Source organism: Ixodes scapularis, unplaced genomic scaffold (assembly GCF_016920785.2).
Source record: "Ixodes scapularis isolate PalLabHiFi unplaced genomic scaffold, ASM1692078v2 PGA_scaffold8__174_contigs__length_109621045, whole genome shotgun sequence".
NCBI lineage: Eukaryota > Metazoa > Arthropoda > Arachnida > Ixodida > Ixodidae > Ixodes > Ixodes scapularis.
In genome coordinates, this window is record NW_024609883.1 from 21,455,082 (window position 1) to 21,470,889 (window position 15,808).

Genomic DNA, 15,808 nt, shown 5'->3' on the forward strand with positions numbered 1-15,808 from the left:
CAGGCAGTCGAGATTCATCACATTTTGTGCAAGGCTGCAGCTCTCTTCAAGCATCATTTTGGTGTCTGTCGCTGTCAGAAGATAGTCATCATTTTAGAAGCGTTTGGTGAATCTTGATTGTGGCGAGCTGTCTGTTTGCCTTCCTTTTCGAGAATGTGTGAACATTCATAGAGCCAATCTTATTCAATCACGTTCAGGCACTGACAGCTGTGTGCAACTTAGGTTGCCTGAAACCACAATTACGCAATATCTAAGGTTCGCTGCACCGAATGACTTTATATATTAGTTCAACATTTCTGCCACCAAGAGAAGAGAACTGTCACTTCACAAGTGTTCATTGAATCCTGACTGTGACGAGCCACTGGCGGTCACATTGCTTACGTGCCTGGAGAATGGTTGCATCCACTTCCCTTTGGACAAATTTACAAACATTCCTAGAACCGATCTGATTCAATCATGTTCAGGCACCTGTAGTTGCATGCAACTAAGGTTACTCAAAACCTAGATTGTGCAACCTCGCACGCAGTGCGGGCTTTTTGCATTGCACGCAATGCGACGAATCTCTTTGGGGGTCAGTTTGTCGTTTCTATATACTTGATCACATTCAAATACTTTGAGTTGCAGGCAACCAAGGTTGCCCAAAACCTCGACCGTGCAACCTCGCACGCAGCGTGGGTTTGTCACATTGCACGCAACGCAAAGAATCCCTTCGGGCGTCAGCTTGTCGTTTCTATATACTCAACCATGTTCAGGTACTTGGAGTTGCATGCAAGTAAGGTTACCAAAAACCTTCGTGCAACCAAGCACGCAAAGCGATGAATCTCTTTGCACGTCAGTTCGGCGTCTCTGTGGCCGAAATAAGAGGACCCCGTTGCGAGCGACAAGTAAATCCGGACTGTGACGCCCCCGCGCAGATTGGCGGCATCCGCTTCCTGTTCGACAACGTGGTGGAGAGCGTGGGGCGCTTCGACACCTCGAGCGGCTTTGGCTGCATCCTGGCGCACAGCATGGGCCTGGGCAAGACGCTGCAGGTGGTGTCCTTTGTGGACGTGCTGCTGCGCCACACGGGGGCCAAGAAGGTGCTCTGCATCACTCCCATCAACACCATCCAGAACTGGCTGGCCGAGTTCGACAAATGGGTGCCCGCCCCCGAGGTGGCCCCAACCTCGGTGCGGCCCCGCTCCTACCATGTCTACCTCCTCAACGACATGTACCGCTCCACCCCCGCCAGGGCGGACCTCATACGTGAGTCCGGTTCCGTCACGCCGCCGGGCTCTCATTTCCCAAGACCGCAAAGCCACGGCGCTTTTGCCATCGCCTTACGCATATTGTACACGTGTCGACGTTTGGCTGGAACCGCGTTCATTAAACGGGCAATTTGGGTCGGTCGGCTTGTGGTGCGTAAGATGAGCTGCAAAAAATATGCGAGGACAAGAAAGTGGACAACACGGGGCGCACTCCACGGTGATTGTTCATCGATAAACCATTCGCTTATATGTAGGGTTTTGTGTAAACACTCGCGGGTGAATTTTTTCGTCAATTCGGATTTATCCGAAAAAACTCAGAATTTCGAGATCATGACGACAAAACAAGAAGCAACAAAGGCGGTGTTTTACAAATAAACTTTGTAAGAGCACAGGGTTGGTTGTCCCGAGGAAATGCCACTTCGGTTTCCTTCGAAATACCAAGGTACCGACAAAAGGGGTTTGTGTTTTAGCTTGTCGAGGTTTTTCGGGACAACGGGTCATGGCAGCCAAATTTTATGTTTTGTTTTTAAATTTTAAAAATTGGGTACATGGTGAAATAAACTCAGAATTTCAGAGTTGATTTGAAAAACACAAAATAAGTTTTATTTACCTTTACCAACCCACTCGAACACAAATAAGATCCGATAAACCCCTCATTTTTGGCGAAAAATTGCCTCCGAAAAATGCCTTCCGAATTCCAGGAGAAATGAACTCAGAAAACACGCAATCCTACTTATACGGCCGTGGCGAAACGCTTAATCAACTATTGCTGGTGTATCCTCCTACGTGCCAAGAACGCATATTTCTTTGCTGATGAGGAAATATATATGTCGCTTCTCGATCCTCTGAATTGGAACTAGGGGCTGCATTAGCAATAGTTGTGACTGAGCATTTTGCCACGACTGTATAAGCAATAGGCTGTTAAAAAAACGTTAGTTGCGAGTGTGTCCTGTATCGTCCACTTTCTTGTCCTTGTGTACTTTGGGCTCTTTTTTAGGGAATCACATTCGATCGTAGGTATACGAGTCCCAGCCGAACGCGGCAGTCGTGCCCGAGTCCATTGTCTGCCTTCTTTAGGAGACGTCGAAAATTCGGCACCGTGGCTTTGTGATCGATGAGGTGTTGGCCCCATTCCGAAATTTAGGAGGGGAGGTGCAAAAGTGATGCCTCTAAATGGTTTTCTCAGAAGCCATTGAACATTCGCTCATGGCATTCACGTGGGCTATTCCTACGTTCTTCGCGAGCATTTAATAATTTTTCAATAAATCCTTTGTCACGGTCTACACTCTTTCCCCGTTGCCGAGTGAGTCTCTCCTTTCCAGTTTTGTGAGTCTGCTTAGGCTTTGGAGGATGTCATATGCAGCTCCAGCTCCTTTGGATATACTTTTTGGGAGTGCCTCACATTCATGCCTGGATAGCTGCTTCCAGGTTCTTTATGACCACGAAATGTCATCCTCGCAAAAGGTTCTTTTCAAGCCACACGATGGGTAATAACCACTGGGGGCCCCGTCGGGCCATACTTGCTCGTGGCCAAACGTCTGACTGGCTGTGCGACACGCCATAAAATGACGGCCGAATCCAGTTGGATGTCGGCCAATCACGGCCTCACGTGTGTATGCACGCGATGCAGCGATGGACCGGCACCTGATCGGGTTTGTTTGGCCGTCTTTCTGGCACGCCATGCGACCATTGGTCATCACCTGTCCTGTGGCTCGAAAAAACCTTTGCGAGGACGCCATTTTGCCGTCACTGATAAACTGGAAGCATCTGTCAGGGCGTGGGAGTGGGGCGCTCTCAGAAAGTGGTTCCAGCGGGTTATGGAGAGGCTGCCACGCAGGTGGTGCAAGGGCACTCGGCTACAGGGGGAGGCTGTAAAGATGGTGGACATAATTACAGACACTTAACTTGACAGAAATCTGCAGCAAAACAATGAATTGTGAGTCAGTACTGTACCTTCCTCGTATGTGGTGTTTTTATTCAATAAAAGCACTCGGAAGGTTTAATCTTTCGAATGACAATGATGGAGATTTTAGTGAAAAATTACTACCGTTTATTGCCGCATACAAGTCAAATTTTTCAGAAATGGGTATCTCAAAAATGTTTATATAAAAAAAAAAGTCAATGAAAAAAAAAAAAAAACATTATTGGCTAGATTTTGAGGGGGGGGGGGGGGGGGGGGCTTAGGCCTATATTCGGAGTCTACCTTTACACCACAATGTATGGTAAATGTATGAAGAATGTAGCAATAATTTGTATGAATTTGATTAATTTTAACACTATATTTTATGAGAAAGATATTTGGAGGTATTATTCTCTTACATTCCCTCGTATGAAGCCTAAAAAATAGTTTTTCGCAACACTTGAAATCATTGTGCATCAAAACATAAAAATTCGCCGGAAGGCTGCCCCAGAGACAATGTCCTGGATGCAGAAGTTCCATAGCACCTACGTCAAAAGTTTAAACCGATTGACACTGCAGCTCACGGATGGAAGAAGTAGTTCATGCACACGAAAGGATTTGTGAAACCATAATAAACGGTGCCACCGCACGAGGTGGCACCATCTATGAGCCACGTCGTAATTAGCTACCTTACTTCCGCTGCCTACGAAAAATACGAGCTTCACGCCTCTCCTGTTTTCATTTGCTGTATTTACCAAAGCAAAATTTTGCCTTCCTTGCTCCTACTTTTGTCATTCCTTTGTAGGCCCCTTACATCTGTGAGGTATGTTCTTTCAATGTTACCTAAATGAACACTATCAATGCTTTTTCTTTGTTATCGGATATCATATTTTTCTCTGTTATCGGATATCATAGTGTTTGTTTTTCCTCGTAGTCAAATGTAATTAATGCTCGTGTCTTTGTGCGTTTCTGCAGGACATATTTCTCGTGAAATGATAATATATTTTGTCTAGGGTAAACCATAATCCTTGGCGTCAAAAAAAAGGAGTGGCGGGAAGAAAAAAAAAAAAGTCTGCTTCACGTAATCGTAAACACGCACATTTTTCTACAGTTCTTTGACAACACACATTTTTCTCCCCCAGTTTTTAACGAAGATGTTGCCAACCGAATCATGTCAAATTCATTAACATAGAAGAGTCTCCCGCAGACACGTTTATGTAAACAAAATGTGTTAGCAGATGCAACTACAGGATGTTTCATAGTATGTATATTTTTACAACATTCTTTCGGTTTTCTTTCATTCACTTAGTACTGATCTCGCAACTACTACCGTATTTACTCGCATAATGAACACACTTTTGTTTACCGAAAAATTTGCCCATATTTAGGGGGGGCATTCATTACGCAGGGTAAAATGTTTGCATTTACACACTTTGCTAATATGTCATTTTTGGGTGCCAAAATGACATGGCAGGGTACTGTGGCACGTCTCTACTGATGGAGGTGCGCCCACGGCTGGTCGTGGACGCGCCGCAGGTAATCGTGATCTATAAATTGCCAACCTTTGTTATGGCGCTTTTGGCATGCCTTTTGCCGAAGAAAAAGTGCCCTACGAAGCTCACTCAGCACAGAGAGCAACGGGAGCGTTTATAGGCCTAACTACTTTCACATTATCACTGTTTGAAAGCGGATCACAGATGGCGGCGTGTTTTGTTGACATCAGTGCATTCGATAGACGAAGCACGTCTGGGGCTGGGAAATTCCTCGACCCCAGCTTCGCTAGGCTTGCGCACCGCTCGGTTTCACGGTTGATCACTTCCGCAATAATGCAATTGCAGCCATTACGAGATCGGCTTGGCTTGGCTTGGCTTGGCTTGACTCTGCCTGGCCGCTTGGCGGCAAAACAAATTGGCGGGCTTGGTGGCTGGCTAATTTGGACGCAAATCAAGACTCGCAAAGCTGAAAATTAAAAGTGCGTTATTTACGCGAGAAGAAAAAAAAGTCCAAATAGTGATGACCTTTGGGGGGGGGGGGGGGGTGCGTTCATTATGCGAGTAAATACAATATGCATGTTCCCACGAAAACAGGACACGAGGCTTCGTTAGACCAAAAATATGGGACGGCAGAAACTAACCTCTAAGACAAGACTGGACTTTCCCGGCCAAAACTGGACGTCTAGTCACCTTAATTTTGGCTACTCTCCGGCCCTTGGGCACACCCCGAAAGAAGTAGTAAAAGAAGGGGGGGTGCCTCGTTGCTGCAGTGGACTGGCACAACAAGGGCGGGGTTCTGCTCATGGGCTACGAGATGTACCGCATGCTGGCCCTCAAGAAGGTGTCGCGCCCCAGCAAGCGGCGGAGGCGCAAGGAGGAGCCCGAGGACGACTCCCGCCACTCCCAGCTGCTCCAGGGTATGCCCGCCTTGCACCCCACTCTCTCCCAAAGCGCGCGTCTCGGTTGCCAGCACGCCTTCCGTTTGGAGGCACCGGAGCCACTAATTAGCTGCCCTTCAGTGCAACCACACTTCAGCCCTTATTTCCTTAATTTTTATTTTAAAAATATTTTATCCTGATTTCTTATATTTTTTTATTCTATGTGCGGCTTGGGTTGCACGTGTCTTCATAATCGGTCGCCATCTTTAAAAACATGCACAATAAAAATGAAAGCCGTTTACAATTCCCTGTAACGCCGGTTAGAGCGCAGCTCTTGAGGAGGAAGATGGAAGCGTACTGAGGGATAGGTGACTCCTTGAGGTCACGTGATCTCAAGGGGGTCATGTGACTTTAGGGGGTCACGTGACCTCGGGGGGGGGGGGGGGGGGGTGACCTCGGAGGGGTCACGTGGCCTGAGGGGGTCATGTGACCTTGGGAATCGCGTGACCTGAGGGGGGTCCATGACCTTAGGGGCGTCACGTGACCTCAAGGGGGTCACGTGACCTGGGGGGTCACGTGACCTTGCGGTTACGTTGACGGCGACGCCAACGCCGACGCTGCTCAAGTCGGAAACGGGCCCCTAGGAGCTGCGCTCTAAAAACACATTCTGCCATCTCTGAGCGGCACCGCAAACTAAGCTATGAACAAGCCTGGGTCGTTTTAAACAGCCAAGGATGAGGTAGGGTGCGTGGATGAGCTACACTCGTCCTAAACATTTTGGTGACTGCTCTAGGTCGACGAACTAGGCTCGTCCAAAACGGTTAAGGGGTTAAAATTATTCTTGCCAGTGCTCTGGAGCTTTATCCGAAATTACAGGAAATAGTATTCCTGCAATTCCCCCAAATCAACCCACAATACCTTTTGCGTTACCGCCGCTTTTTCCACAATGGCGCTGGAAAGAGGCTAATTTTTTTGCGTTTGCTTTCACATATTTATTGCCATGAAATCGACGTCTTCTTACGTTTATTGTGTATCGGTGCGACTCTAAGGTGTCGTAGATCTCGGCTTACGCTGTTTGAATAAAGGTGACTGGTTTTCTCCGCAGACGTCTACCAGGCCCTGGTGAACCCCGGCCCAGACTTGGTGATCTGCGACGAAGGCCACCGCATCAAGAACTGCAACGCTAGCACCTCGGCCGCACTCAAGAGCATTCGCACCAAGTGCGTACTCAGTGCCCGGAGCCGAGTGTTTGTTCAAGTTTGAGACATCCGTGAAACCATTTCTTCAATTTGGCTAACAGCACTCCGAGCTAATTGTTTGCATACGTAAAAAATTGAAAAATTGAAAAATGATAGCTTAAGGCCGACGACCAGTTTGCACTTTCCACCATTCCCTCGCTTCCTCCTCTCCCTCCTTCTACCGTTTTCCACCATTGCATGTTTCCCCCTCCCCTTCCCCCCCCCCCCCCCCCTCTACCCCCTCTTCCCTTACCCCTGCACCGCTAAGCCCATGGTAGCTAAGCCATAGACTTCTACTAGAAAAGAAAGGGGTTAGGTTACAAAAGAACAACCCCAACGTGATTGTCAAGTGGCCTCGAGTTTGTGAGTTACAATGCTGTTGATGTGTGTGCCGTGCACTGCCATTTCTTTATATGTTCCCTTCCAAGTTTTTTTTTTTTTTGGGGGGGGGGGGGGGGGGGGGGGGCCGATGTTGCTAAATATGACTGGAAGCAATTCTTAATATTAAAATGCTTCATTTAGTTTTTTTTTTTTTCCAACTTTTTGGATATTGGAGAACATCCTTTGCACATGCGCAGCCCCACGCAGACACTGGTTCGCAAGTTGAGTATGAAAACACGTAATTGCATGTTCGAGCGAAATAAGCCACGGCCTCCCGAGAATGGGAGATAGACCCTGCTTCCTGCCGTGGAATACTGTACATCCGCCCATTCCACATCAAGCACCCATTACCAAATTTGTAAGATCTGAGAAAATAGGCGCAGTACATTTATACGTAAAATTGATGGCCGGACAAGCGCCCATGCCCCATTTTTTTTCGATTATCTCCAAAGTTTGAGTGGGCACTTGCCCGGTATTTTGCGGTGGAATGTGTACGAAGGGTATGGTGGGGGAACTCAATCACCTGTGGGTGATTGAGTTCCCCCACCATACCCTTCGTACACATTCGGACTTATCTGCAGCTTATCTTTCGCCCTGGAGTTTGTACAAAGAAGCTGCTTCTCTCTTCCTTTCTCATACCAGTGAATTCCGATTCAAGCTTCCGACAGGGGGTAACAGCTATTAAAAAAAAAAGTCAATTCACATTGATAAAAAAAATGCGGTGATTAAAGAAGCTCACCTCAAAGACGTTCTGCGCGGTGCACAAAACAAACTGTTCCCATTTCCTGGTCCTGGAAGGTTCCTTCGCTAAACCTCCGGCTCACTGATTGTGATGCGTCCATTGAGGGGGCACCCTTTTTGCAGGCTTATGCCCATTTACGCGCTCGAACAATGGACGCCAACTTGCTTGACCTTGAACCACCCCACTACCGAACGGTGTGCACAACCCCGTGCTTGCCTTTCTCACTCTTTTCTTTTCGTCCTTTGCTTCCCTCGCTCGAAGATATGGAGAGGAGCCTCGCAGAATCTTGAATCTGGTCGTCCGCCTTTAACGAATTGTTCACATACATAAGAAAGCTTCGATACGGTCGAATCCAGATGTATTGAAGTCAAAGGGGATCGTAAAATGGTTTTATATATCGACAATTCAATAAACAAAAATATGTTAACTAAGCTCCGGTTGAAATTTCTGCGCGTCTCTGCTAATACCGAAGGTCGGGACAAACGAAGGCTTAGCAAATTGAGCATTCGAGAGCCGCCAAATCGGTGGTGCCTCACTAAGCGTAGTTGGAAGTGCCGCCACTTGCGCCCTCACTCTCTGCGCTTACGCACACGCGTGGCCATGATCCTGGCAGCACAAACGACGGAACACGAAAATATGTAATAAAAAAAAGTAAGACAGAAAACCAAGAGTGGAATTCCCCAAAAAAACTATTTCTTCCTCCATAGAAAAACTCCACCTAGCAACAAAACGATAAGAAATGTAAAATCACAGAGTAAAAAGAAAACGGGGCAAGAAATAAAGGCAAAGCAAAAACAAAGAAAGAAAAGGCAAACAAAGATTAACAAGGCGCTCAAAGAGTGATTGCACAGTCAATCTTTTTTTTCGCCTACACCACTTCTCGCCTTTTGCTGCCCGTGGCCAGAGTCATTTCTCCTTGGCGCGTGCAAACCGCGCGGCGATGGCAGCGTGTTTAGCGAACGCCTCCCTACCAGGGGTGCGGCGTGCGGTTTAACGCGTCGAATGCATCAGGTGGTGAAGTTCAACACAGACGTGCGAGAAGGCACCTATACTCTTAGATGGGATTTTCATGTGGGTGCCTCGGCCATTCGAAATAGGCAATGTTTTAAAATTTTCGGGTTCGATATAATCGGGCTTGGCTGTACTTCGCATAATGCCGGCGAACGCAAGTGCGTCGTGTGTTTGCGTTGACCCATTGCATCGTTTTTCCCATTGGGCATTCATGGTAATTCTTTTGGTACAAGAGGATGCGCCTCACCAATGGACTTCTTCCAAAACCAACGCGCCCCATTGCGGCGAAATACCACGCAGTGCACTCTGGGAACTAGTTGGCCACTCAGTTTTGGTTTCGACTGAGCAGATTCATCTCACGCTATCACGCCGCGACCGAAGGCGCTGCTTGCGTTTTCGATTATCTGACTTTTTTACGAATATACAATACACTCGTTCTCGAGCGATACAAAGCAAAGGCCGGTCCACTTTCCTTGGTTCCCGAAGCACCGGATATCATGACTGCATATGCAACCGTAGTAAGACGTAGCTTAGTCACCTCATCTTTGAGTTCAATTTCAATAATCCCGTCTAGTACCAGTGAACTACAAGTGAAATTCGGTCACCTGGAGCATTACACATATTTTGTTTGCCAAACGTCCGCTTCTTGTTACTTCATTGCGCGAAAAGCAAGCCGCATCCTCATAGGAGTATCAAAGTTGAGCCCAGCGTTGACGCATGAACTTTTAAGGAAACGCAATAAATTCGACCTCACTACTGCACCAAAGTTACTATGATGTCTTCCTCGTGTCATCATATATCTCCCACTCAAATTTTATGCTGATAGAAGATCAAGTTTTCGCAAACACTGAGATCGGCTAGCTACGATGGAGGCCCTAACAAGCGTCCCCTACTCCTCGCTAAGCCTTTTTGGACGAGCTTTTACTGGCGCCCAAGATCTGTGCTTGAACGGTGTGCCTAAAATTATCTCGGCATACTCAGGCAGGAAGAAAGCAAACCCATAACAGATATTATGGTCATTATTAGCAACCGTCAAATGCACTTTGAATAATTTCGTTCGTTTGGCGCACCGCATAGGGGTTCATGCCCGTCCGGCGTACTTCTGGCGAATAATGTGACATTTTTCACACAAGTGCTCGACTTGCTTTCTTAAAATGGTTTGTATGTGCGAATGGTCCCTATACGATTGCAGGATAACTTTACGCGCATACGCGATGTTGAATATTAGTAAAATGCAAGTGGGTGGAGAATTCGCTTCGTGCAGTGCTACGGGTCAGTACAGATAAGAGATTAGAAGAGTGTTAAAATTGAGCTTTTCAGTGGCACCTCCGAGTTTTACCTCGCGTATAGAGGCGTATTAAGAAAACAGTAATTGCAAAAAGTAATATTTCGTCTATGGACGCACGAAACAAACAAACTTCCTAATCAACAACACTAATGTAAAGGCGCGAGCTCGATGCATGCATACTTATTGGTTGCTACAGCTTGTTGATTCGTACATAAGCAAGATCCCCGAGCTTCGCAGCGTCGGCATTCCCAGCACTGGCTCGTCCACATACCTCGAAACGCTAACAGAAAGGCTCAAGTACAAAAATACAACAAGCATGTGTTAAGACAAGCTATACGTCTCGGGCTTGTGCTAAAGCTTTGAGATCTGGCCATTTGGGTTAGTTTAGAGATTACAAATGACGTTTTCGGGACCAGAAAACATGAGATAACGGCCGTTAATAATCCACGCTCTGTGTGTAATCTCTTGTCGACGTGTCGATCGAAACCGAAACCATGCCACTCTCCTCACTGGCCAACTAGTTCCCAGAGTGCAATGTGCGCCGTGTTGCATGCAGGGCTTTATGGAAGTAGTCTATTGCCCGACCGCACCAGCATGTCCATCTTTCGCTCAACGACATCCTCTTCTACGTGCCGCTTCACGTCCGCGCACAACACAACCTTGACGTGGAACGCGTTCCATCCCGATGCCCAGGGCAAGACATTCGGCGCCCGCGCATTGACGACGTCGTCTCTCGCGGGCGCATCTACGCTGCCGAGCGGCCATCCTATTCTCGCGCGCCAAGGCATAGAGTGCCGAGGGAACTGGCGACCGAAGGCGCGAAAGAGCACGCGGCGATGAGCACGACCGCGCGACCCTTTGCGCAATTGCAATCGGCCGATTGTGCCGCTTCTCAACCACAACCATCATCCGCGAAGGGGCGAGGATGGTGCCCAAAGCCACCCGCGCTAAACGTGCGCAAGCTCCGTTACAGCTGACCCTGCGAAAGTATTGTCGGTGTTCTGTACGGTTGAGCTGCTTTGGGGGAAGGGCTGCCTTGACGACCCGTCTGGACCCTGACTGAATCGACCGGCGTGGGGTTGCAGGCGGCGCATTGTGCTGACGGGCTACCCGCTGCAGAACAACCTGCTGGAGTACTGGTGCATGGTGGACTTTGTGCGTCCCTCGTACCTGGGCACCCGGTCGGAGTTCTGCAACATGTTTGAGCGTCCCATCCAGAACGGCCAGTGCCTGGACAGCACCCCCAAGGACCGGCAGCTCATGCGCTTCAGGGCCCACGTGCTGCACAGCCTGCTCCAGGGATTCGTGCAGAGGTGGGGGCCTCGCCCACTCTCCCTTGGGAGGGGGGCTGGTGACCGCTTCACTCTAGAGCCATACTGGAGCGACTACCGGGGCTACTCTTTGCTGTAATGTCGCTTTAGTAGGTGGTCTATGATGCGAGTTGAAGAGCTGCGATATTTCCACAAGAGAAATTTGGTTTAGGATTTCAAACTGTTTTATCACCTCTGACTTTTGTGTTTTACGTATCAAATAATAAGTACCGTATCTGATACTAGTGAGTCTAGTCAGATATGCAATTGAGCAAGTCCCGGCGAACCAGAAAGGCACAAATTTGATCCATTTTCGTGTGAGTGGCTCTTCGAACTGCGACGTCGCCTGCCGTCCTTTCTTTTGTGAAGTAGGCCTAGCCGTCTCCTCTCCATCGCATTCTTCTGTAGCTTCAATTTCTCGCAGTAAGTTAATAAGAAAAATTAGTTTTCTAATCTGAAAAGGGCATAGATGCACGTCTATGGTAATGTTCTAACATGTTTTTTTTTTTTATTTTTGTTATTTTGGGGCATCTTTACAGGCTGCAGACAAGAATTTTTGTCCTTAATAGTATTTTATCAAAATTAAATTTGGCATGCATATGATATGTAGAATGCAACTATCAAGGTTTAGTTAAAATGCAATTTTTTTGTGTTCACACAAATTTAGACACTTGTGTTAACCCTTTTAAAAGAGCATTTTCGCAATCTTCGATTATTTTTAAATAAATAAAAGAGGTCTCGCACACAATATCTTTGCTGTTCATTGCACTGAGTCGTTTAAAGAAAGCGAGTTAGCTTATTTTACTAGGCTCTTTTAAGTGTGTTACCATGCCCCACCTTTGCCCAAGAACATGGATTTCTTGCACGTGCATTGCATCCAGAACATTCCAGAACATAAGAAAACAAGCTACATCGAAACCAACTTCAGTTTTATAAAAAAAGAAGAGATCAAGCACTATGAACTTTAAAAATTTAATCCGTTAATGATAAAAAAAAAAAGGGTTTTCCCTGGCACATGTTTCCTTGAAATGGCATTGTCAGTTATCTGAGGCCTCATCTGAAATAGCAGGAAAGGCTTTTCTGTCCTCTTGAAATGTTAAAAAAGGCCACAACTTTTTTTCTTCCTGCTAAAGTTCGGAAAGTCATTTTCCGAATCGTCGTGGCAAATTTAGTGGGACGCCACCGCAGGTAACACGGCTCGTACGAGTCACGGGACCATGTAATGTGCGACACGTGACCATGTAATGTGCGCACGACACGCAAGGTCGCGCACGATACGCAAGGTCCACGCAAGGTCGCGCAAAATCACTTTCCTCAATTTCGTAAATTTTTTTCTTTTTTTACGCAGAGGGAGCATAGGGTTAGGGCTCCGTAAGAAAATGGGCCACGAAAGATGCAACACTGAAAGGTAGCACACAACACTTAGCGGGACGTAACTCCATTAAATATAGCTGCACTCTAGGGTTCGGGAAAGCTCATAATTAAACATCCAGCGCCGCTCAAACCACGCGGCGCGTTCTGCGCTTCCCAGCTGTCCGTAGGATTAAGTTACATTTGAATTTTGTCGTATTTGTGCGAGTTTTGTAGACCGTAACTTTTTTGTAAATTATGCGAAGTGTGTTGAGCGAGCGAATGTGTCTGGCAGGCGCGGGCATGCGGTGCTGCGTGACGCCCTTCCCCGCAAGGAGGAGCACGTGCTGCTCATCCGCATGACCCCGATCCAGCGCACCCTCTACCGGGAGTTTGTCAAGGAGTTCCTGCACAACTACCGGGCCACCAACCCGCTCAAGTTCTTCGCCGTCTGTTGCAAGGTGGGCACTGTTCCTGTCTCTGTGTCGCTTTTCTTTTTAAAGCGACAGATTTATGCGGAAGCCCCCTACGGACCTTGCTCACTCGTGTTGGCCGCTCTGTAGCAAGGTCACAGGAGAGTGTGGCTGCAACGGAGCGCCGCTGCTGGATCGACCATGCTAGAAGAAACAAAGTGTCGAAGGATGTTGGAGTATCGTGCAACGTTATGGTTTCGCGTGAGGCACGGTCAGTGAACGATGTCGCAGCGTCACGACATGTCACGATATCTCGCGACGCGACATTGCGATTTCCCCGCTAAATATGGTGGGGAAATATCTTTGCTCAAATTCAATAGAAAATGCTGCTCGTTAAAAGCAACCCATCAGGTGCCTTTGCTTTTTCATTGCATTTGATGGAATGTTTAAGCCGGGTGATTTTTTTAATTTGCAGTGTGTCAGAGGGCTTAGCAGACTCCTGTAATGCGCTCCTCTAAGGAAAGAGTGTCACGAGTGCTGCATTCATCTAGAACCGGAGTGATTGAGCACGAGTTTCAGCATAGCACCGACCCAGCGCTCACGTCCAATGTATAGCCTTCACTGATTTCCAGTGGGTGGTGTAGAAAAGAAAGAACTCGAAAGCACACTTGCATGCCTCGATGACCGATCCCTCTCTGTGGCAAAGTTGCTCGGTGCGTGGGATGCACCACACGGAGGAGCAAGGGCCGCAAAAATTCTCGTTTGTTTCCCGAGGCATGGCCAAGGAGACTTGTTGGGCCGCTGCCACCCTTTTTCTTTCGCTCCTCCCCCTCTTTCACCTCTCTGTCTCTGACCTGTGCTTCTTGTCATTTTGACATGACTGTATTAGGTTTGAAAGGAATTTAGGCTTTTGCAGTCCCCCGTTTATAGTGCAATCTCTTTCTCCGATGAGCGGTCATGGTCGGCTTGTTTGGTTCTGCCAGTTTCATTTCTTATGGAGTCCAAAATCTGTAATTGCACTCTGCGCACGGATCAAGCATTGCTGTAAAGGGACTGAACGTCTCTTTAATTTATTTACAAGATTATACGGTCGAAACTCGATTTTACGAAACCCGGTCTTACAAAAGTTCTGATTTTAACGAACAAACTCTAATTCTCCTGCAGATTTCCATACGGCTCTATGCCTTTATGAACTTGGAATAGCGAAATGAATTGTAAGTTAAGCGCCCGATTTGACCGGACAAGTGCCTAAGTCTGGATTAACCCAGTTTCCATTGAAAATGAAGTGAAAAAATGAAAGCCGTTTACAACTCCCTGTAACGCCGAATTAGAGCGCAGCTCTTGAGGAGGAGGAGAGAAGGGTACTGAGGGTCACGTGTTCTCAACGGGGGGGGGGGGGGGGGGGGGGGGGGGGGGGGGGTCATGTGACCTCACGGTTATGCCGACGCCGCTCACGCCGGAAACGGGTGCTAAGAGCTGCGCTCTAAAATACCGTTGGAGTCCTTTAGCTCCAACAGTATTTTTCGGCAGTATGTATGTCAATCAGTGACACCACATGGACCATCATCGTTTACGAACTGCGTTGCGACAAACTAATCGGTGGGTGGAGGTGATGAAGTAATCGTGAACACAAGATGGGTGAGGTTGTAGCGATCGCGGGGGGCATCGGGCCGAACAGCACAGCGTCCCAAAACAAAGTCGCATAGCTTGCAGGTTCACATTCTGGAGGTTTGCGAGTGGAGCCAAAGGACTCTGCCAGATGGCAAAACTGCGCTCTGTAACCCAGCTCGCCCACTGCGAAGTCGATGTCCATCCTATGTGTTGCACGGAAGCCTAGACTCACCACGGGGAGTTGAGTTCTCCGGTGGATGTGGTGCTCACGAGCCTTGAGAGAAGCTTTCGAAGTACGGTGGAACCGCTCGCTGATTTTGTTGCCGACGGGACGGTATGCTGCTGTTTGAACTCGGGTAGTTCCTCAAAGTTTCGGAAGTCGGTAGAACGAGGCAGACTTTGAATTGTCCGCTTCGATTCGTGGTCGCAGACAACAGTACTTCGAAGCTGACCGTCCGTTCACTCTCAAAGTTTTTGGCTGCATTTTGTGCAGCGATGTCTCGTATGGGCAACGCTTCGGTCCAGCGAGTAAATCGATCGATGCGGGTCAAGACATTTTTTTTTTCATTGCACGACGGAAGAGTTTCTGCTGTGTCCAGATGAATGCCACCGAAGCGAGCGGCCGGTAATGGAAAGGACGGTGCCGGCACTGTCCTAGTAAGTCATTTTAACTTTTGCAAGTTAGCAGTCGAGACAAGCTCGTGCTCAAGTTCGGAGGTCATTGTTGATGCTTGGCCAAACAAATCTCTCTGGATGAGCGAATCTCTCCAGCGTGAGCTTCTTACCTTCGTCAACGCTTCGGCATCACGGGAGCTTCAAGGAAGCACGTGCAGCGAAAGCACTTGGGAATGCAGAGAGCACGCTTGAGGCTGTGCATCCGAAAGAGATGTCCAGCCATTCTCATTCTGCCGGTGACCATAGCTTTGACGACGTCGCACAAAGAAGT

At 47.9% G+C, this 15,808-nt stretch overlaps 1 protein-coding gene across 1 annotated transcript in view; it reads left to right on the plus strand.

The window, feature by feature from the left end:
• The window catches only part of LOC8036685 (helicase ARIP4), a 58,182-nt gene that overhangs the window by 10,418 nt on the left and 31,956 nt on the right, over positions 1-15,808 (plus strand). The window contains exons 6-10 of the mRNA XM_029993392.4: positions 915-1,245; positions 5,411-5,557; positions 6,624-6,738; positions 11,264-11,491; positions 13,134-13,299. Of these exons, the coding sequence (XP_029849252.2) occupies positions 915-1,245; positions 5,411-5,557; positions 6,624-6,738; positions 11,264-11,491; positions 13,134-13,299 (987 nt within the window). The remainder of the gene's footprint in view (positions 1-914; positions 1,246-5,410; positions 5,558-6,623; positions 6,739-11,263; positions 11,492-13,133; positions 13,300-15,808) is intronic.